This window comes from Rhinoderma darwinii, chromosome 8 (assembly GCF_050947455.1).
Source record: "Rhinoderma darwinii isolate aRhiDar2 chromosome 8, aRhiDar2.hap1, whole genome shotgun sequence".
Taxonomy (NCBI): Eukaryota; Metazoa; Chordata; class Amphibia; order Anura; family Rhinodermatidae; genus Rhinoderma; species Rhinoderma darwinii.
In genome coordinates this window covers 23,655,888-23,679,965 of record NC_134694.1, presented here as the reverse complement: position 1 = coordinate 23,679,965, position 24,078 = coordinate 23,655,888, and the positions used below count along the sequence as shown (strand labels likewise).

The following is a 24,078-nucleotide window of genomic DNA, read 5'->3' as shown; positions in this document are numbered from 1 at the left end:
TGTTCTCGAGAGATCACGCTGTGACGTCACTCACAGGTCCTGCATGGTGTCAGACGAGCGAGGACACATCGGCACCAGAGGCTACAGTTGATTCTGCAGCAGCATCAGCGTTTGCAGGTAAGTCGATGTAGCTACTTACCTGCAAACGCTGATGCTGCTGCAGAATCAACTGTAGCCTCTGGTGCCGATGTGTCCTCGCTCGTCTGACACGATGCAGGACCTGTGAGTGACGTCACAGCGTGATCTCTCGAGAACACGGCTGTGTCTGCACTGCCAGAAGCTGGGCGTTCTGAAGAGAAGTGGATGATACTTCTCGTCAGAACGCCCAGCTAGTAAAAGAAGTAAACACGCCCCGATGTACGCACATAATACACGCCCAGTTGTACTTTTACTTTTCAACACGCCCAGTTGTACTTTTGCAAGCCTCATTTGCATAAATACAAAAATGGTCATAACTTGGCCAAAAATGCTCATTTTTTAAAAATAAAAACGTTACTGTAATCTACATTGCAGCGCCTATCTGCTGCAATAGCAGATAGGGGTTGCAAAATCTGGTGACAGAGCCTCTTTAAGTATAATCAGACCCACAATCAGGTTATTATAGGTGATACTGCATTCAGGGGTCGGGCAAAAAATGGGCACAAACACACTTGTGGTCTGCCACTCGCTACCCTCCAATCGCTGCATGAAAGCTGTGTGGTGATGTTTAACCCTGGTTCCCAAAACGGTACTCTTCATTTCACATAAGTGTAAATGCACAGGCCCCAAGTAGTATTCTGACTCCCTCCTCCGTGAGCCCACTGAATATAAGCTATAGATCTGAGAGGCTGCATAAAGATCATAATATTCCCCTTCATTTCAGAATCAGTGGATCACGAATAGTGCTTGAGAACAAGCAAAAGGGCGTTCCTCAGGCGACCACCAAATATACCCAATAGGGTAGAAGATGGCGTTTCATCGATATAATAGGCAGTTCTTGGACCCTTACTATTTGTCCATTTAAGACCCTGATATTTCTGATACAGAAGTCCAACATATACAGTGAAGGAAATAAGTATTTGATCCCTTGCTTATTTTGTAAGTTTGTACACTGTCAAAGACATGAACAGTCTAGAATTTTTAGGCTAGGTTAATTTTACCAGTGAGAGATAGATTATATTTTAAAAAAAACTGAAAATCACATAGTCAAAATTATATATATTTATTTGCATTGTGCACAGAGAAATAAGTATTTGATCCCTTTGGCAAACAAGACTTAATACTTGGTGGCAACACCCTTGTTGGCAAACACAGCAGTCAGATGTTTTTAGTAGTTGATGATGAGGTTTGCACACATGTTAGATGGAATTTTGGTCCACTCCTCTTTGCAGATCATCTGTAAATCATTAAGATTTCGAGGCTGTCGCTTGGCAACTCGGATCTTCAGCTCCCTCCATAAGTTTTCGATGGGATTAAGGTCTGGAGACTGGCTAGGCCACTCCATGACCTTAATGTGCTTCTTTTTGAGCCACTCCTTTGTTGCCTTGGCTGTATGATTCGGGTCATTGTCATGCTGGAAGACCCAGCCATGAGCCATTTTTAATGTCCTGGTGGAGGGAAGGAGGTTGTCACTCAGGATTTGACGGTACATGGCTCCATCCATTCTCCCATTGATGCGGTGAAGTAGTCCTGTGCCCTTATCAGAGAAACACCCCCAAAACATAATGTTTCCACATCCATGCTTTACAGTGGGGATGGTGTTCTTTGGGTCATAGGCAGCATTTCTCTTCCTCCAAACACGGCGAGTTGAGTTAATGCCAAAGAGCTCAATTTTAGTCTCATCTGACCATAGCACCTTCTCCCAATCACTCTCAGAATCATCCAGATGTTCATTTGCAAACTTCAGACGGGCCTGTACATGTGCCTTCTTGAGCAGGGGGACCTTGCGGGAACTGCAGTATTTTAATCCATTACGGCTTAATGTGTTACCAATGGTTTTCTTGGTGACTGTGGTCCCAGCTGCCTTGAGATCATTGACAAGTTCCCCCCGTGTAGTTTTCGGCTGAGCTCTCACCTTCCTCAGGATCAAGGATACCCCACGAGGTGAGATTTTGCATGGAGCCCCAGATCGATGTCGATTGACAGTAATTTTGGATGTCTTCCATTTTCTTACTATTGCACCAACAGTTGTCTCCTTCTCACCCAGCGTCTTACTTATGGTTTTGTAGTCCATTCCAGCCTTGTGCAGGTCTATGATCTTGTCCCTGACATCCTTAGAAAGCTCTTTGGTCTTGCCCATGTTGTAGAGGTTACAGTCAGACTGATTAATTGAGTCTGTGGACAGGAGTCTTTTATACAGGTGACCATTTAAGACAGCTGTCTTTAATGCAGGCACCAAGTTGATTTGGAGCGTGTAACTGGTCTGGAGGAGGCTGAACTCTTAATGGTTGGTAGGGGATCAAATACTTATTTATCTGTGCACAATGCAAATAAATATATATAATTTTGACTATGTGATTTTCTTTTTTTTTTTATATATAATCTATCTCTCACTGGTAAAATTAACCTAGCCTAAAAATTCTAGACTGTTCATGTCTTTGACAGCGGGCAAACTTACAAAATCAGCAAGGGATCAAATACTTATTTCCTTCACTGTATACAAAGATGGTTGGTGACTAATGTATAAATTACACTTTTACTTGATAACTATTCACTGTTTTATAGCGATTTATTTGCAAATGATATCATGGAAGAAAGTCATAATTGAAAATCTTTTGTAATAAATTTGGGTTCAAACAGTGGAGTTTTGGAGCAGTTGCAGGATGCTTTACTTTTCTTTTGTGCCAAAAAAAGAAGAAGTATAGAGCTTTAGGGTATGTTCACACGGCAGCGTCCATAACGGCCGAAATTACAGGGCTGTTTCCAGGAGAAAATAGCCCCGTCATTTCAGCCGTAACGGCATGTGCAGGCGCTTGAACGCCGCGTCCATTACGGACGTAACTGGAGCCGGTTTTCCATGGAGTCCATGGAAAACGGCTCCATTTACCTCTGAAGAAGTGACATGACACTTCTTTGGCGCGGGCGTCTATTTACGCGCCGTCTTTTGACAGCGACGCGTAAATATACGCCTCGTGTGAACAGACAAACGTCAGCCCATTGCTTTCAATGGGCAGATGTTTGTCAACGCTTTCAAGCCGTAATTTTGGACGTAATTCCAGGCGTAAAACGCCCGAATTACGTCCGTAATTTGGCCGTGTGAACATACCCTTATATTTGGCACAAAAAAAAAAATGCATGCAGCAACTGCTTGAACTTTAGTTTATGACTTTGATGTACTTGTTTATTGACCGCTTCAGATTCTCAGACTTTTTTATTCTTTTCTTACTGCATATACTGTAGGAGATTCTGCAAAATGTCGAATTCTGCAAAACCATGACGGTGACACCAACTACACAACGTGTTGGGCTGAATTACCATTTGTTTGCTACCACAAAAAGGGTAAAATTACAGATCATTTAAATGTTTTGGCCATGCTGGCCAGGGTAGTTGATTGATTGTTCCGTATTCACACGAATGGGCGTTTGTCACGGCCGATTTGCACCCATGCGGGACCCTTTTTCACGGATCCCTCATAGACAAATTTAAATATAGAGACTCAGCAGGTTAAATAACGGGTTAGGTGCCACTATCAAGTGTCTAAGCACCTCCACTCTATATTTATATCAAGGCAAGCCTCATATATACTGGAAAAACTTGAAGAACAAGAAAACAAAACGCCACAAGTATATTGAGAAAATACAAATTTTATTAGGACATACAACACAAAATTACATATGTTAAAATTCAAGGGGATCTAAAAAAGAACAGTGTGGGTTGTATCACAGAATAAATCTAGGGTGTCCTGCGACAAATGGGTTCCTTAGCTCTGATGTGCGTAGCAATGACCAAAAAAATAGTCGAATGTCTAAATGGTAGGTTGTAGACATAGGGTATGTGCACACGCTAGCTGGCTTTTACGGCTGAAATGACAGACTGTTTTCAGGAGAAAACAGCTGCCTCGTTTCAGCCGTAAAAGCTCCTCCTCGTATTATGCGAGGCGTCTGAGAAGCTCGTAAATCTTGAGCTGCTCTTCATTGAGTTGAATGAAGAACGGCTCAAATTATGTTGCAAAGAAGTGCCCTGCACTTTTTTGCCGAGGCAGTCAATTTACGCGTCGTCGTTTGACAGCTGTCAAACGACGACGCGTAAATTACTGGTCGTCTGCACAGGACTATTTTTTTGGTCATTGCTACGCACATCAGAGCTAAGGAACCCATTTTTCGCAGGACACCCTAGATTTATTCTGTGATACAACCCACACTGTTCTTTTTTAGATCCCCTTGTATTTTAACATATGTAATTTTGTGTTGTATGTCCTAATAAAATTTGTATTTTCTCATTATACTTGTGGCGTTTTCGCTTCTTGTTCTTCAAGTTTTTCCCTCATAGACAAGTCTATTGAGGGATACGGGCAAAAATAGGATGTCCTACTTTTTCACGGGCCGTTCACACAATCCTTTAAAAAAACGGTTGTGTGAATAGTCCCATAGACGTTCATTGATTTTAATTTAGCCGAGTGATGGTCATTAAAAAACTTCCGTCACACGGCCGATATATTCCTGTTGTGTATATAAGCCCTGTTGTGTATATAAGGTTTTTTTAGGCTACACAATCGAGTCACACTAAAATGTAACCACTTCCCTCCTCATGCATGTTCAGAAGAACTCCGTCATTTTATTTTTTATGTAAACAGGTTTTATTGATTTTTTAAGGGCATTTTTTTTAGTGCATAGGTTTTTGCAACCAACTGCATGTTGTCTGGGATTATTAGTTTTTTTTATCTGTAGAATTTTTTCAGACAAATGGCGTCCCTAAAGTACGAGGAGTGTAGGTGTTTTATTAGACCACCCAATTTTTGTATTCTAAAAAAATTTGGGTCAACTGTTCTATAGTTTCCAGCCTGAATTGAAGGTGTGTCAAAGATCTACAATTTTTGGTATTAAAAAAAAAAAATGTGTTTGCACTGGATGTGGGTTTAGATGATTCGATTCTATAGGTTTTGGGTACTACATAGAGAATGACATTTAGGTATGGTTCTGATTTGAAAGACCACATATGACATTGATTTACTGTAATTTGTTTTTTGTTTCCCCAGAAGTCTATAATTTATTGCAAAATACCAAAACAGTGAGTGGTGCACAAACCTTTGCTAGCAGAGTGAATATGATTGCAAACCGCAGTGTGGTGAGTTGTGGTTAATGCTTGTAGTTACTCAGAGGCGTAACCTAAGACCCCTGGGTCCCAAAGTAAAATCTGTAAAAGAGCCCCCATACTTTCATGTGCCATATATATTACTGGTGTGATCTTATGTACAGAGACACCAGGGCCCAGGTGCGACTGTTAGGCTGGGTTCACACGACCTATTTTCAGACGTAAACGAGGCGTTTTATGTCTCATTTTACGCCTGAAAATAGGGCTACAATATGTCGGCAAACATCTGCCCATTCATTTGAATGGGTTTGCCGACGTACTGTGCAGACAACCTGTCATTTAAGCGTCGTCGTTTGACAGCTGTCAAACGACAACGCGTAAAAATACAGCCTCGTCAAAAGAAGTGCAGGACACTTCTTTCAGACGTAATTTAAGCCGTACTTCATTGAACTCAATGAAGCACAGCTCAAAATTTACAGCTGTCAGACAAGCCTCGCAAAATGCGAAGAGAAGGAATTACGGCTGAAACGAGGCAGCTGTTTTCTCCTGAAAACAGTCTGTCATTTCAGCCGTAAATGACAGCTAGCGTGTGCACATACCCTTACTTCTGTACATTAGTATGTTAGTAGTAAGTGCAAATTCCCCAGCATGTAGAGTGTGTAATGAGAAACCCTAAAAGTGAGTTATGGATTTTTTGTTTTGCACAGATTACAGCGCCAAAATATTAATCAAAGCAGTGCACATAGCCACACCCGCCTGTCTGTCAATGGCTTGACATGCCACTGTTACATGATATGAACTATTAAAGCTATATTCATTGGCATATCATGCATCTAGCATTATATTTTTGTGCATTTAGAAGGTCATTGCACCAATGACACCACCACCAACTTGGCCCATGTTAGATTTCCTCTGAACTATGATTAAGTATACCACTATATATGGCAAAATAAATAAGATGTAAAAATACACCACTATCATGATTACATTAACAGGAGTTGTCAGACAGAGGAAAAAAATAGGAAAAATATATACAGTGAAGGAAATAAGTATTTGATCCCTTGCTGATTTTGTAAGTTTGCCCACTGTCAAAGACATGAACAGTCTAGAGTTTTTAGGCTAGGTTAATTTTACCAGTGAGAGATAGATTATATATTAAAAAAAAAAGAAAATCACATTGTCAAAATTATATATATTTATTTGCATTGTGCACAGAGAAATAAGTATTTGATCCCCTACCAACCATTAAGAGTTCAGCCTCCTCCAGACCAGTTACATGCTCCAAATCAACTTGGTGCCTGCATTAAAGACAGCTGTCTTACATGGTCACCTGTATAAAAGACTCCTGTCCACAGACTCAATGAATCAGTCTGACTCTAACCTCTAAAACATGGGCAAGACCAAAGAGCTTTCTAAGGATGTCAGGGACAAGATCATAGACCTGCACAAGGCTGGAATGGGCTACAAAACCATAAGTAAGATGCTGGGTGAGAAGGAGACAACTGTTGGTGCAATAGTAAGAAAATGGAAGACATATAAAATGACTGTCAATCAACATCGATCTGCGGCTCCATGCAAAATCTCACCTCGTGGGGTATCCTTGATCCTGAGGAAGGTGAGAGCTCAGCCGAAAACTACACGGGGGGAACTTGTTAATGATCTCAAGGCAGCTGGGACCACAATCATCAAGAAAACCATTGGTAACACATTACGGCGTAATGGATTAAAATCCTGCAGTGCCCGCAAGGTCCCCCTGCTCAAGAAGGCACATGTACAGGCCCGTCTGAAGTTTGGAAATGAACATCTGGATGATTCTGAGAGTGATTGGGAGAAGGTGCTGTGGTCAGATGAGACTAAAATTGAGCTCTTTGGCATTAACTCTACTCGCCGTGTTTGGAGGAAGAGAAATGCTGCCTATGACCCAAATCCTGAGTGACAACCTCCTTCCCTCCACCAGGACATTAAAAATGGCTCGTGGCTGGGTCTTCCAGCACGACAATGACCCGAAACATACAGCCAAGGCAACAAAGGAGTGGCTCAAAAAGAAGCACATTAAGGTCATGGAGTGGCCTAGCCAGTCTCCAGACCTTAATCCCATTGAAAATTTATGGAGGGAGCTGAAGATCCGAGTTGCCAAGTGACAGCCTCGAAATCTTAATGATTTACAGATGATTTGCAAAGAGGAGTGGGCCAAAATTCCATCTATCATGTGTGCAAACCTCATCATCAACTACAAAAAACGTCTGACTGCTGTGCTTGCAAACAAGGGTTTTGCCACCAAGTATTAAGTCTTGTTTGCCAAAGGCATCAAATACTTATTTCTCTGTGCACAATGCAAATAAATATATATAATTTTGACAATGTGATTTTTTTTTTAATGTAATCTATCTCTCACTGGTAAAATTAACCTAGCCTAAAAATTCTAGACTTTTCATGTCTTTGACAGTGGACAAGCTTACAAAATCAGCAAGGGATCAAATGCTTATTTCCTTCACTGTATAAATATATGTATATATATATATATATATATATATATATATATATATATATATATTTTAGTATGTTTCCTATATTCCAAGCAATTGGAAAATACACACGTAATATTTTGCCTCCACCAACTTTGATCCAGCCCTCATGAGCCCACAAGTTGCATAAACTCGGTCGGGATTGTACCCTCTTCAACCCTCCAGCACACGTAGTGGATTTGTTGTGAATATTCCGTTCAGATTTTTGGGCAGAAGACTGTTCTAGGCATCCATATGCTGCTGAACATTTTGCGCACTGAAATTAGAGCATGCTGCAGATTTTCAGTCACATACAGCAGATTTTGTGTCAGAAATTTCTGCGACTGAAATTCAGTTCCATTCTTCTGAAATCCATGCACCTGCTGCAGAAACAACACCCTTTAGGGCGGGTTCACACATGGCGGAATTTCACTTAAATTCCGCTGCGGACACTCCGCAGCGTTATTCCGCAGCGGAGCCGTTTCTCCATTGACTTTCACTTTAATTTAGCAGTGTTCGTTTACACGATGCGTACAATTCCGCTGCGGAGCATAGGCTGCGGAGCGGAATTTGGTGTCCGCAGCATGCTCTGTCTGTTGCGGAGCAGTGGCGGACTCATGGCGGAATTTCTCCATTGACTTCAATGGAGATTCAAAGTTCCGCAATGAAGTCCGCAGCTGTCATGCACATGTCATGTGTGCTGCGGATGCGTCTTGCTTTTTTAACTTGACATTTCTTCATTCTGGCTGGACCTATGTATTTCTAGGTCTACAGCCAGACTGAGGAAGTCAATGGGGCTCCCGTAATGACGGGAGCGTTGCTAGGAGACGTCAGTAAATAGTCACTGTCCAGGGTGCTGAAAGAGTTAAGCGATCGGCAGTAACTGTTTCTGCACCCGGGACAGTGACTACCGATCCCAATATACATGTATCTGTAAAAAAAAATGAAGTTCGTACTTACCGAGAACTCCCTGTTTCTGTCTCCAGTCCGGCCTCCCAGGATGACGTTTCAGTGTAAGTGACGGCTGCAGCCAATCACAGGCCAAGCACAGGCTGCAGCGGTCACATGGACTGGCGCGTCATCCAGGGAGGTCGGGCTGGATGCCGAAGGAGGGACGCGCCATAAAGACAACGGGCGGTAAGTATGAATTTCTTTTACTATCACTAGGGAAAGTGCTGTCCCTTCTCTCTATCCTGCACTGATAGGGAGAAGGGAAGCACTTTTCCCGCAGTCCGCAGCAGCTAGTCCGCATCAATTTTCTGCACATTTTGTGCAGATCCGCAGCCGTAATCCGCAACCCGGATTAGGTGCGGCATTGATGCGGACAGTTGCGGAGGAATTCCGCCATGTGTGGTCATGCCCTTAGATGAATGGAACTTATATTTTCAGTCTCAGAAACTAATGCAATAAAATTTTCTGCGTGTGACACCCTTAGGCTGGGTTCACACGACCTATTTTCAGGCGTAAACGAGGCAAACATCTGCCCATTGCTTTCAATGGGTTTGTCAACTTACTGTGCCGACGACCTTTAATTTTATGCGTCGCTGTCAAAAGACGACGCGTAAAATGACTGCCTCGGCAAAGAAGTGCAGGACACTTCTTGGGGCGTAATTTGAGCAGTTTTTCATTGAATCCAATGAAGAACAGCTCCAAATTACGCCCGTAATTGACGCCTCGCAAAACGCGAGTACGAGCAATTACGTCTGAAATTATTCAGGAGCTGTTTTCTCCTGAAAACAGCTCCGTAATTTCAGACGTAATGGTCGTTATCGTGTGCACATACCCTTATAGCTGCAGAACTGAGCAAGACCTATATACGGCACAGCACCATACAACAACAGGAGAAAACAGCTCCGTCATTTCAGCCGTAACGGAGGCTGCCGTGTAAACATACCCTTAGTCATGCACAAATTTAAAGGAGATGTCTCCCTAAGACAACTCCTTTCCATATGCATTATTAGGGTATATGGACGTCATAGACGGGGATTTACTACTTGGGACCCCTTCCCCCACTATAAGCCAGACCTGCTACCTACCAGCAGTTGCCGCTTTGCAGGTAATACCACTATATAATACAAATGTATGACTAGCCACAACTTCTTCTAATGGTCGGGGGTTTCAGAACCTGGACCTGCAATGATCAGCTGATTGATAGCCTGGCTTCATTTTAAAAGGGGTTGTCATGATACGATAACCCCATTTAAAAACTGAAAAAAACAACAATATATGGGCGCAGTAAATTCATGTTTCTAAGGCATTGGATGCTTTTTTTTGCATCTTTTTTTTCATGTAAAAATGTAGCAAAGTTTCACTTGACTCTGATAACTTATTGCAGCGTGATATCACACAATAAAGGCAATTGAAAAAGTCAAGCTAAAGTTTCTTTCCTCAAGGTATTTAACGGATTAAGGGTGCAATTTATTAAGACGGGCGTTTGATATGCCAGTCTTAATAGTAAGAAAAGTTGGAGTAAACCAACATATTTATACTTCATAAATGTGTTGTACTTTTCGTCCAGGCAACGCGTCACAAGTCTGGCGCAACGACCGCTGCCATGTGCCATACATTTCTCCCACATTGGCAATAAAATAAAAACACATACCTCACCACTTTTCTCCCCTCCCAGTCACTTCATCATTCTGGCACAGCTCATACAAGATCCTGACGACTAGCAGCGTCAGGACCTTATATGCGACGCAGCACTTCAACGTCATCAGTGCTGCGTCGCATAAAAATGTCCTGATGCTGCCTGGCGACAGTATGTTGTATGAGCCTTGCTGTAATGATCAGGGGACACGGAGAAGAGAAGAGCGCAGGTTACAGAGTATTATTAAAAAAATATATTTTTCATTTTATTTTTCTTTATTTAACTATACAATTGGGGCCCTAGGCGGTAGTCTGATTGTGGGGAGGCAAGGTAGAGGCTCAAAGTTTTCCATTATAAATTATGACAGTTTTCTGGTGTAAATTATAATAAATTTGTCAAGCTCACTTTTCCGAAGCCACACCCCGTTCCTACAAAAGTGGTGATGGTTGTGCTAAAAGGCCAAAAGTCACAATTTGCACCTACATTTCGACACTTTGGCCCTTTTGCAACTTTTCTACTATCGTAGAAAGGTTGATAAATTAGCCTCCAAGAGTCAAGTTAAAGATTGCTATGTCTGTATGAATGTAATATTCATTAGGTTTGATTATATACTTTGCTTTAGATTTCTGAAGACCTTCTTACTAGTGACATTACCCAGTTTAATGCACCTGAGGCTTTGGCATGCCTTCAGGCCATTGAAAAAGGACTGGAAATGGAAGAAAGTTCCCTGAGCTCAGTGGATGTTCTAGGTGTCATCCAGTTTCTGAAGGAAGTAGCTGATGTGGATGTGCACAGCAGCAGCAAAGAAGAATTAGAAGAACTGAGTCACCATTTTGTTATGGTCACTGGGGAGCTTCTTGAGCAACATGACCCAGAAGTCTGGTCAGAAGTCAATCCGGTAGTTTTATTTTCTTTTTTTTTTTTAAATAATTTTATTTTGGTATTATTGTAAACAGTATTTTGGTTATTGTGACAAAAATACATGAGAATAGAGCAAGCTGTTTTAACTACAGTAATTGGAAATATCTGTGGAATTTTTCTTTGCATTTTTAGATTATCAAAGGACCAATGGCAATCATTCAAACTGTGGAGAAAATGGCTTGTAAATTTGTCCAACTTCTCTCTGATGAGAAAATTGAAGTCTTCATACATCACAAGAACATTGGTCAGTGTATTATTTTATTACTGTATATGCATATTAAATTGAAGCATTTTGATAGCGTATAATGGACGGCATTTTGTGTTACATAATAGTGGCACTACAGTCCTAGCCAACAGTTTTGAGACGGACACAAATTTTGGTTTTCACAAAGTTTGCTGCTTCAGTGGTTTTAGATCTTTTAGTCAGATGTTTCTATGATATACTAAAAGTACAATTATAATAATTTCATAAGTTTTTACAATTCTGTGGACAAATCCATCAAGTTTATGCAACTACTCAATATTTACAGTGTTGACCCTTCTTTTTCAAGACTTCTTCAATTCGGCCTGGCAAGCTGGATATCAGCTTCTGGGCCTAATCCTGACTGATTTCAACCCATTCTTGCCTAATCAGTGCTTGGAGTTTATCACAATGTCTGTGTTTTTGTTTGTCCACCTGCTTTTTGAGGATTGACCACAGGTTCTCAATGGGATTGAGATCTGGGGAGTTTTCTGACCGTGGGCCCAAATTTTCAATGTTTTGTTCATTGAGCCACTTAGTTATCACTTTTGCCTTGTGATATGGTGCTCCATCTTGCTGGAAAATGCATTATTAATCACCAATTTGCTCCTGGATCGTTGAGAGAAGTTGCTCTTGGAGGATGTTTAGATACTATTCTTAATTCATGAAAGTGTTCTTAGACAAAATTGTGAGTGAGCCCTTGGATGAAAAGCAACCCCACACACGAATGGTCTCAGTATGCTTTACTGTTGGCATGACACCGGACTCATGGTAGCGCTCACCTTTTCTTCTCCTGACAATCATTCTTCCAGATGTCCCAACCGTCAGATAAAATCACTTTACCCCAGTCCCCTGCAGTCCAATCCCTATACTTCCTAAAGAGGGTCAGTCTGTCCTTGATGGTTTTTCTTGGAGACAAGTGGATTCTTTGCTGCTCTTCTTGACACCCGGCCAGCCTCCAAAATCATTCGCCTCACTGTGCGTGTAGATGCACTGACACCTGCCTGCTGCCATTCCTGAGCAAGCTCTGCACTGATGTTAAACTGATCCCATAGCTGAATCGTCTTTAGGAGACGGTCCTGGCACTTGCTGGATTTTCTTTGCAGCAATTGAACTGCTCTCCTTGAAATTCTTGATGATCTAATAAATGGTTTATTTAGGGGCAATCTTACAAGCAGCAATTTCTTTTCCTGTAAAGCCCTTTTGATGCAAAGCATTGATGACTGCATGTGTTTCCTTGGAGGTAACCATGGTTAACAGAAGAAGACAATGATTTCAAGTACCATCCCCTTTTTAAAGTAACTGGTCTGCTCCTCTAATTTTGTCCTTAACACTTTCTCCTGAGCTAACGAGAAGATCGCTGAAATTGTTAGCATGGCAAGGAATGACTTTGAAATTAATTGCAATTCATCTGATCACTCTTCGTAACAATCTAGAGTTAATGCAAATTGCCACTACGAAAACTGAAACAGCAAACTTTGTGAAAACTAAAATTTGTGTCAGTCTCAAACTTTTGGCCAGGACTGTACTACCTTGAGGTGAGCAGCCTCAATTTGATACTCACAGTTCATTTTGTGTGTGTAGCGAATGGAACCCTAGAAATTGGAGAGATCTATGAAAACTGTCTAAGAGAGAACCTGTCTCTGCTGCCCATGGCAAATTATTACAGCGCAGCATTTATTCCTTATAGTGCTGTAGAAAAATTAAAGCTGGTTTTATTGTTGCTATGGGCAACAAAGACAGGCTTTCTCTTAGACAGTCTTCATAAATCTCCCACATGGTGCATCTGTGATAGGGGATATTAAAACGGACTATTAGTGAGGCGTTGTAGAAAATATTTCACTTTTATGCCACTGTTTTTGCCCAGTGCTTTTGGCTAATCTGAAAAATGTGTATAAATATTGCTATTGATTCACAAGACAATATGTATTGTCTTCTTTCTTCGAGTCTGAGTATTTATTATTTTTGTCATCTCCTGTCACCTTCCTACCATCCATTGCATAATTGGTCGAGCCTTTCACCTTTTATTGGGTAAAAGTGAAGTTTTTGCTGCCTTGAGGGTAGCTTTAGCAGTAGTCAGCTTTACAGGTAAAGGGGGGGGGGGGGGGGGCGAGGTTTGCAGAGGATTCATTGTGCGATCACTTCTGGGAAGGACCTAAACTTCCGTTTTAATTTTTAAACCATTCTTATTTACAAGTAAATATAAATACATTACAAAATTACTATTGAGAAATTGATGCATCTGAGCATATAAAAACATAGCAATTGATTAGGTGCGATCAGTTTAATTAAATATAAAGGTCCAGATTGTATGTGTATTAAGTGTGACATTCATAAGTGACTTATCTTCCCTAGAAATTTCAGTGAGTCAGGTGGATCTAAATGCTGACAGACATATTTACAAAGTACATACCACCGAAAGAGTGGATGAAATAGAAGTTCTTGGGGAGGACCTAAAGAAAATTATAGAAGAAGGTAAGTTTTGCACTAATTTGATTTTGAGCAGAGTGGGGGAAAAAAATGTAACCATTCTAAAAGTAACTGAACATTAGGGAACACAGACACAACCAAATATAATGAATTAAAGAGGTTTTGGTTTTTTTAACTAATTTCTCTTACAGTCTTGTGTTTGATGTTGTCTTGGTTATAAGCGTTTTTGCCTGTAGTATGAAAAAAAATTCTGCCAAAATAAATATTAATAATGTTGTATAATGAATGAATAAGAACCTTTTAACCCCTTCCCGTCGTAAACAACTTTCAGATTAAAATTTTTGTTTTTTCCTCCCCACCTTCCAAAAGCCATAACTTTTTTATTTTTCAATTTTTCTATTTTTCCGTCAATATAGTACTATGAGGGCTTGATTTTTGCGGGACGATTTGTAGTTTTTCGTAGCACCGTTTATTGTGCCATATAATGTACTAGGAAACTGGAAAAAAATTATTTGTGGGGTAGAAAATGAAAAAACAGCGATTCCTCCATTGTTTTTGCGCTTCGCTTTTACGAAATTCACTGTGCAATTAATACATGTTAACTTTATTCTGCGGGTCAATACGATTTTGGCGATACCAAATATATACATATATATGTATATACAGTGGAGGAAATAAGTATTTGATCCCTTGCTGATTTTGTAAGTTTGCCCACTGTCAAAGACATGAACAGTCTAGAATTTTTAGGCTAGGTTAACTTTACCAGTGAGAGATAGATTATATAAAAAAAAAAAAAGAAAATCACATAGTCAAAATTAAATATATTTATTTGCATTGTGCACAGAGAAATAAGTATTTGATCCCTTTGGCAAACAAGACTTAATACTTGGTTGCAAAACCCTTGTTGGCAAGCACAGCAGTCAGACGTTTTTTTGTAGTTGATGATGAGGTTTGCACACATGTTAGATGGAATTTTGGCCCACTCCTCTTTGCAGATCATCTGTAAATCATTAAGATTTCGAGGCTGTCGCTTGGCAACTCGGATCTTCAGCTCCCTCCATAAGTTTTCGATGGGATTAATGTCTGGAGACTGGCTAGGCCACTCCATGACCTTAATGTGCTTCTTTTTGAGCCACTCCTTTGTTGCCTTGGCTATATGTTTCGGGTAATTGTCGTGCTGGAAGACCCAGCCACGAGCCATTTTTAATGTCCTGGTGGAGGGAAGGAGGTTGTCACTCAGGATTTGACGGTACATGGCTCCATCCATTCTCCCATTGATGCGGTGAAGTTGTCCTGTGCCCTTAGCAGAGAAACACCCCCAAAACATAATGTTTCCACCTCCATGCTTGACAGTGGGGACGGTGTTCTTTGGGTCATAGGCAGCATTACTCTTCCTCCAAACACGGCGAGTTGAGTTAATGCCAAAGAGCTCAATTTTAGTCTCATCTGACCACAGCACCTTCTCCCAATCACTCTAAGAATCATCCAGATGTTCATTTGCAAACTTCAGACGGGCCTGTACATGTGCCTTCTTGAGCAGGGGGACCTTGCGGGCACTGCAGGATTTTAATCCATTACAGCGTAATGTGTTACCAATGGTTTTCTTGGTGACTGTGGTCCCAGCTGCCTTGAGATCATTAACAAGTTCCCCCCGTGTAGTTTTCGGCTGAGCTCTCACCTTCCTCAGGATCAAGGATATATATATATAGTTTTTTCTATATTTCACTACTTTTACGAGTAAAAAACTAAGTGTTAAATAATTTAATTTATTCTGAGAGCCATATGTTTTTTATTTCTTCCGCCGGTTAAGTGTTAGGAGGGCTTATTTCTTGTGGGATAAGCTGTAGTTTTTAATTATACAATTTTGGGGTTCATGTGACGTTTTGATCACTTTTTTTTCCCAATTTTTGTGGGAAATGAGGTGACCAAAAAAATAGCAATTCTGGCGTTTACACATTTTTTTTTACGTCGTACACCGTGCGGGTTAAATAATGATATTGTAATAGTTCAGACTTTTACGGTGCTCTAGGGGGAAAATGGGAAAAGGTTTTTTTTTGAACTTTTAATTAAAATTATTTTTTTTACATAAAAAAAAAACTTTATTTTACAAATGTTAACTTTTTTTATTAGTCCTCCAATTCCCTGATTGCATTGCAGGGGGTGCGATGAGCTGCTAGAGGGGGTCGCCCCCCTCTTTCTAACAATTTAAATGCCGCGGTCACTATTGACCGCGGAATTTAATGGGTTAAACTAGCGGGACCTCCCTCTCGTTACTGTGAAGTGACAGCTGTAACATATAGCCGTCACCCACATCATATGGAGCGGGTTCACACCGTGAGCCCGTTCCATACTTCCCCTACCCGGCTATGACGTATGGATACGTCAAATGTCGGGAAGGGGTTAAACCCTTCTTCTTAAAAAGGTTACCCACTTTGGACAATAGAAGAAGCCCCCCCAAAAGATTTGCAAGTGGTAGGAAGTCTCACTGCCGCCAGGCCCAGTAATCCCCTGTAAGAAAACATTTGGTTTACATCTGGTCAATGGGGCCCTACGGACACGTTTACCATATGCGCTGGGCGCGTTCACTTTGAACGTACATTTCAAATGCAGTATGAATAAAGCCTAATCTGCGGGGGTAATATAGCAGCAAGTGTTTTCATTCTGCTTTAACAACAGGAGAGACAAACCGAACTATGGTGCCCATTTGAAATCAATGGGTTGTCGGTGTAATGTACAGACATTCTGTTAGGGATCTGCCAGGTACTTCATCTAGCTATACTCCTGGGATTAATCAATCCACACCTGAGGCCAGACCTGCTCGACTGACACCATCTCCCACCAACCAGGGTGGCAGGCTCAGGAGTGGGAGAGCCTATCGCGGCCTGGTCTCTCGGAGTTAGCTCCGCCCCCTGCCCTTTATTAACTGCCCTGTGCTCTCCCTCAGTGCTTGTAATTCTTTTGGATTCCTGGCCCCACTGCTGCTTGCTCCAGCCTGCTTCTGCCGTGCTTCTGCCTTGCTGCAGTTCTGCTTGACCTGCTTGCTTGCCCTGGCTTGCTTCTGTCTCCGTGCCTGCTCGGGTGTACTCACTTCGTCCTGGTCCTGACTGTTCGTTCGCCGCCCCGTTTCCTCGTGGCGTTCCGTGGCTACTGCCCCTTCCCTTGCGTGTTCCCTGTTTGTCTTCCTGTGCACTTAGCCAGCGTAGGGACCGCCGCCCAGTTGTACCTCGTCGCCTAGGGCGGGTCGTTGCAAGTAGGCAGGGACAGGGCGGTGGGTAGATTAGGGCTCACTTTCCCTTCACCTCCTTCCTGCCATTACATAATTACAAGCCCTTACCTAGTCTACCATTTCTCCTACGCTGACGCTATCATGGACCCCCTTGAGACCCTGACCCAGCAGATGCAGGGCCTCTCCCTACAGGTCCAGGCCCTGGCCCAAAGGGTCAATCAGGGTGACGCTGCTTTAGTAGTACCCCTCACCTCACCTCTAGAACCCGACCTCAAGTTACCTGACCGGTTTTCAGGGGACCGTAAGACGTTTCTCTCCTTCCGGGAGAGTTGCAGACTGTATTTCCGCCTAAAACCCCACTCCTCAGGTTCCGAGAACCAGCGGGTGGGTATCATCATATCCCGACTCCAGGAAGGGCCCCAAGAGTGGGCCTTCTCCTTGGCTCCTGACGCCCCTGAACTTTCCTCTGTTGATCGTTTTTTCTCTGCCCTCGGACTCATTTACGACGAGACTGACAGGACTGCTTTAGCCGAGAGTCAGCTGGTGACCTTACGTCAGGGTAGGAGACCGGTTGAGGAATACTGTTCTGATTTTAGGAAGTGGTGCGTAGCTTCTCAGTGGAACGATCCGGCCCTAAGGTGCCAGTTTAGGTTAGGATTATCTGACGCCCTGAAGGATCTGCTGGTTAGCTACCCCTCGCCTGACTCCCTTGACCAGGTTATGGCCCTAGCAGTACGACTTGACCGACGTCTCAGGGAACGTCAGCTAGAACGCTTCAGTGTGCTCCCCTCTGACTTTTCTGCGATTCCCCCCGAGGTCCCGTCTCCTCGCCCCTCCACGGAGGACTCGGAGGTACCTATGCAACTCGGGGCCTCCATGTCCCCTCGACAACGTAGAGAGTTTCGCAGAATGAATGGTCTCTGCTTCTACTGTGGGGACGACAAGCATCTACTGAACACCTGTCCCAGGCGCAAGAATAAGAAGCCGGAAAACTTCCGCGCCTAAGTGATCATCGGGGAGGTCACTTGGGCGCACAGGTATTTCCCGTTAATGTGAAACGCAATAAAATTTTGCTTCCCTTTCAGGTCTCGTTTGCTGGCCGGTCTGCCACGGGCAGTGCTTTCGTGGATTCTGGCTCATCTGCTAATATCATGTCTGTGGATTTTGCTATGTCTCTAAAGATGCCTTGTATTGATTTACCTTATCCCATCCCTGTAGTAGGAATCGACTCAACCCCCCTTGCTAATGGTTATTTTACTCAGCATACTCCTGTTTTTGAACTCCTGGTTGGCTCCATGCATTTGGAGCAGTGCTCTGTACTGGTGATGCAGGGATTATCGTCTGATCTGGTATTAGGTCTTCCCTGGTTGCAGTTGCATAATCCCACATTTGATTGGAATACTGGGGATCTCACCAAATGGGGTAATGAATGTCTTATGTCATGTCTTTCTGTTAACTCTATTTCTCCCCGGGAGGAGGTAAACACGCTTCCTGAGTTTGTTCAGGACTTCGCCGATGTGTTTTCTAAGGAGGCCTCCGAGGTGTTGCCCCCCCATAGAGATTACGATTGCGCTATCGATTTGGTGCCTGGTGCCAAGCTTCCTAAGGGTAGGATATTTAATCTTTCATGTCCTGAACGTGAAGCGATGAGGGTGTATATCCAAGAATGCCTGGCCAAGGGTTTCATTCGCCCCTCGACTTCTCCTGTAGGTGCTGGCTTCTTCTTCGTGGGGAAGAAGGATGGTGGTCTTAGGCCGTGCATTGATTATCGTAACCTGAATAAGGTCACCGTAAGGAACCAGTACCCACTTCCTTTGATTCCGGATCTTTTTAATCAGGTTCAGGGAGCCCAATGGTTTTCTAAGTTCGATCTACGGGGGGCATATAACCTTATCCGCATCAAAGAGGGGGATGAGTGGAAAACTGCGTTCAACACACCCGAGGGTCATTTCGAATACCTGGTCATGCCCTTTGGGTTGTGTAATGCCCCTGCTGTCTTCCAGAATTTTATTAATGAAATCCTGAGAGAGTACCTGGGTAATTTTCTTGTTGTGTACCTTGATGACATACTGGTGTTTTCCAAGGACTGGTCCTCCCACGTGGAGCATGTCAGGAAGGTGCTCCAGGTCCTTCGGGAGAATAATCTGTTTGCTAAGACTGAAAAATGTGTCTTTGGGGTACAGGAGATACCATTTTTAGGGCAAATCCTCACTCCTCATGAATTCCGCATGGACCCTGCCAAGGTTCAAGCTGTGGCGGAATGGGTCCAACCTGCCTCCCTTAAGGCGTTACAGTGTTTTTTAGGGTTCGCCAACTATTACAGGAGATTTATTGCCAACTTCTCGGTCGTCGCTAAGCCTCTTACGGACCTTACCCGCAAGGGTGCCGATGTCCTCCATTGGCCCCCTGAGGCCGTCCAGGCCTTTGAGACTCTCAAGAAGTGCTTTATCTCGGCCCCCGTGCTGATTCAGCCCAACCAAGAGGAGCCATTTATTGTGGAGGTTGACGCTTCCGAGGTGGGAGTGGGGGCCGTCTTGTCCCAGGGTACCAGCTCCCTCACCCATCTCCGCCCCTGTGCTTACTTCTCTAGGAAGTTTTCGCCCACGGAGAGTAACTATGATATTGGTAACCGCGAACTTCTAGCCATTAAATGGGCTTTTGAGGAGTGGCGGCACTTCCTGGAGGGGGCCAGACACCAGGTAACGGTCCTTACGGATCACAAGAATCTGGTTTTCCTAGAATCGGCCCGGAGGCTTAATCCTAGACAAGCTCGGTGGGCACTATTCTTTACCAGATTTAATTTCTTGGTTACCTATAGGGCTGGGTCCAAGAATATTAAGGCTGACGCTCTGTCACGTAGTTTCATGGCCAATCCTCCTTCCGAGAAGGATCCCGCTTGTATTTTACCCCCTGGTATAATCGTCTCTGCCACGGATTCTGATTTAGCTTCTGATATCGCGGCTGATCAGGGTGCAGCTCCCGGGAACGTCCCTGGGGACAAACTGTTTGTTCCCCTGCAATACCGGCTGAGGGTACTCAGGGAAAACCATGACTCCGCTCTATCTGGTCATCCTGGCATCTTGGGCACCAAACACCTCATTACCAGAAACTATTGGTGGCCTGGGTTGCCTAAAGATGTTAGGGCTTACGTCGCCGCTTGTGAGGTTTGCGCTAGGTCCAAAACCCCTAGGTCCCGACCTGCGGGCCTACTACGTTCCTTGCCCATTCCCCAGAGACCTTGGACCCATATCTCCATGGATTTTATCACCGATTTGCCTCCATCTCAGGGCAAGTCGGTGGTGTGGGTGGTAGTCGACCGCTTCAGCAAGATGTGCCACTTCGTGCCCCTTAAGAAGCTACCTAACGCCAAGACGTTAGCTTCTTTGTTTGTGAAACACATCCTGCGTCTCCATGGGGCCCCAGTCAATATCGTTTCGGACAGAGGGGTACAATTTGTTTCCTTATTTTGGAGAGCTTTTTGTAAAAAGTTGGAGATTGATCTGTCCTTCTCCTCCGCCTTCCATCCCGAAACTAATGGCCAAACGGAAAGGACCAACCAATCCCTGGAACAATATTTAAGGTGTTTCATCTCTGACTGTCAATTCGATTGGGTCTCATTCCTTCCCCTTGCTGAATTTTCCCTGAATAACCGGGTCAGTAACTCGTCAGGGGTCTCCCCGTTTTTCTGTAATTTCGGGTTTAACCCAAGGTTCTCCTCCGTCTCCCCTGGTTGTTCCAATAATCCTGAGGTAGAGGAGGTTCATCGGGAACTGTGCACTGTCTGGGCCCAGGTTCAGAAGAACCTAGAGGCGTCCCAGAGCGCACAAAAGATTCAGGCGGATAGTAGACGTTCTGCTAACCCCCGGTTTGTCGTCGGGGATTTGGTCTGGTTGTCGTCCAGGAACTTGCGCCTTGAGGTCCCGTCCAGGAAGTTTGCTCCCCGATTTATTGGACCTTATAAGATCATTGAAGTCCTCAACCCTGTATCCTTCCATCTGGAGCTACCCCCATCCTTTCGCATACATGACGTCTTCCATGCCTCCCTCCTTAAACGCTGCTCCCCGTCCTGGTCCCCCTCGAGGATACCTCCTGTTCCCGTTCTCACCCCTGAGGGGGTGGAATTCGAGGTGGCCAAGATTATGGACAGTAGGATGGTCCAGGGCTCCCTCCAGTACCTGGTCCATTGGAGAGGATACGGGCCGGAGGAGAGGACTTGGGTACCTGCCCGTGATGTTCACGCTGGGGTATTGATCAGGAGGTTCCACCTCCTCTTCCCCACTAAACCGGGTCCCCTTAGTAAGGGTCCGGTGGCCCCTCATAAAAGGGGGAGTACTGTTAGGGATCTGCCAGGTACTTTATCTAGCTATACTCCTGGGATTAATCAATCCACACCTGAGGCCAGACCTGCTCGACTGACACCATCTCCCACCAACCAGGGTGGCAGGCTCATTAGTGGGAGAGCCTATCGCGGCCTGGTCTCTCGGAGTTAGCTCCGCCCCCTGCCCTTTATTACCTGCCCTGTGCTCTCCCTCAGTGCTTGTAATTCTTTTGGATTCCTGGCCCCACTGCTGCTTGCTCCAGCCTGCTTCTGCCGTGCTTCTGCCTTGCTGCAGTTCTGCTTGACCTGCTTGCTTGCCCTGGCTTGCTTCTCTCTCCGTGCCTGCTCGGGTGTACTCACTTCGTCCTGGTCCTGACTGTTCGTTCGCCGCCCCGTTTCCTCGTGGCGTTCCGTGGCTACTGCCCCTTCCCTTGCGTGTTCCCTGTTTGTCTTCCTGTGCACTTAGCCAGCGTAGGGACCGCCGCCCAGTTGTACCTCGTCGCCTAGGGCGGGTCGTTGCAAGTAGGCAGGGACAGGGCGGTGGGTAGATTAGGGCTCACTTTCCCTTCACCTCCTTCCTGCCATTACACATTCCATGTCCTCAATAGTGAGAGACGCTCTTAGAAATTCCTCTACGCTTTGGCCAGTTGTAAGTTCCTAATTTTCGCTAAAAATCCCCTCTATTATTTGAAAACGAGTTTCAAAGGCCTCATTCACACATTGACCAGTATTTTACATTAATATTTGTAAGCTATACTGACCAAATCTCCAATATGTGAATAAGGTCTATGAGACCATTTTAACCCCTTGGCGACATTTTCTTTATATTTATGGCGAATGCTGCAGGTGATCTATGGAGTGTAATCAGAAGCTGAGTCCGCTTCATACGCCTGGGTTGTCGGCTGTATATTACAGCTAACACACTGCTCTAAAGGTAACGGTGATCCTTGTAATCTAACCACTTCAGTGTCACGTTCAATAGTGACTGCAGCATCGAAGTGGTTAACCGCAAAGGTCCTCTGTCACTTCATCGGCCTCCCGCAATGCGATTTAAGGGGTGCCATTGAGTTGTCATGGTATCTTGTGGCTTAATTAAGGGCCCAGGTCTGCCATCTAAGTGCTCCTATTAGGCCCAGACAGTGGCTTAATATAGGTTAAAGCTGACAGGACAATACGCTGCAAAACAAAATGTTTGCAGTGTGTATTGATCAAATAATCACATGACCTCTAGTAGGACTACAAAAAATAATTCTGTAATATATTTAAAAAAACAGAAGTAAAAAAGTACCAATAAAAACTACTTCTCGCCCGGCAAAAAACAAGCACTCACACCGCTCCACTGACAGAAAAATAAGTTATGGGTCTTAGAATATGGTAACGCACAGCTCTTCGATTATTTTTTTTTTTTTTTTAACAAACGGTTTTTATCTAGTGAAAGTAGTAAAAATTTTAAAAAACTATATAAATTGGGAATTGCCGTAATTGTATTGAACTGCAGTATAAAGTCACAATGTCATATGCATCGCACAGTTACGTTTCAAAAAACCAAACTCAAAGAAAATTGGCGGAATTTTTTTTTTTTTAAGTTTTTCAATAAATGATATGATACATCTTATGATGGTATTCAAAAATATATATATATATAATGCTGGTATTGCTGAATTTCTACCATGATATGTACGGTATGTCATTGTGAAGTCCCTAGCCCTAATTCACTCAAAAGTTTTAATGTTTGCCCTGTCAAAATGTGTTCTCCAAGACCTTGACTGCAGCATGATACATAGATATAAGATCTCAAAGATCTGCAAGCCCATTTGTGGTTTTTTTAGCAATCTGTTATTTTTCTTTGTAATGTGCATATATTTTCACCAAAAAATCTTATTTTATCATTTCAGGTCAAACTGAGGTTACTGTGATGAATACGTGGTCTAGTTTAAACTCTTTTCAACATTCATTTGGGGACCAGAGTCAAAACTTCATTCATGGAGATACATCTATTTCAGATGGAGGATACAAGTGAGTTTTTGTGGTCACAATTGCTTTCCTAGGACAATGGTCAATAGTTAAATGGTAATCCGCTGCATTAAAAAAGCATCAGCAGCGTTAATATATTTCCGAAAACTTGGTCTCCGCATAACTTTTGTTTATTACAATAACTAAGTATCCGGTGCTGCCCAGATATAAAGTGTCATTCTGTGTGTTTTGTGTGTTCATTGGATTTGTTCCAAGGGTGCCCAGGAAGCCAATCCATGCCCTCATGTTTTTATACACGGGGAAATAGTAGCCCTATATACCCTGGCAGTTACACAGTGTTTATTTCATTTTTAACCTCCTAAATGCCTAACCACTACACTGGTAGGAGATGAAGTCATAAGACTCTGAAAGAGCCTGTTGATAAACAACATTGACTATTTTATTGCCAGGTGCATGAACATAAAGATTTTTATCAGTTCCTACTCCGGAGCAGGCAACATACAATTGTCCATGCAAGAAACATTCTGAACAACATGATATGCTCTATCAGGTTGCTTTCTGGACTGGGTTTGGGCAGGAGTCTCTGCGCTTCAGAGAGCCACCTGTCTGATCTTTTGCTGAGAAGTTTCAGCAGTTTGAGCAGCAGTA

General features: G+C 43.4%; 1 protein-coding gene across 1 annotated transcript in view; it reads left to right on the top strand.

Moving 5' to 3' along the window:
- ADGRD2 (adhesion G protein-coupled receptor D2) overlaps window positions 1–24,078 on the top strand; it is a 198,456-nt gene that overhangs the window by 6,179 nt on the left and 168,199 nt on the right. The window contains exons 4-9 of the mRNA XM_075834574.1: window positions 3,379–3,477; window positions 5,174–5,262; window positions 10,943–11,218; window positions 11,374–11,485; window positions 13,838–13,957; window positions 23,352–23,472. Of these exons, the coding sequence (XP_075690689.1) occupies window positions 3,379–3,477; window positions 5,174–5,262; window positions 10,943–11,218; window positions 11,374–11,485; window positions 13,838–13,957; window positions 23,352–23,472 (817 nt within the window). The remainder of the gene's footprint in view (window positions 1–3,378; window positions 3,478–5,173; window positions 5,263–10,942; window positions 11,219–11,373; window positions 11,486–13,837; window positions 13,958–23,351; window positions 23,473–24,078) is intronic.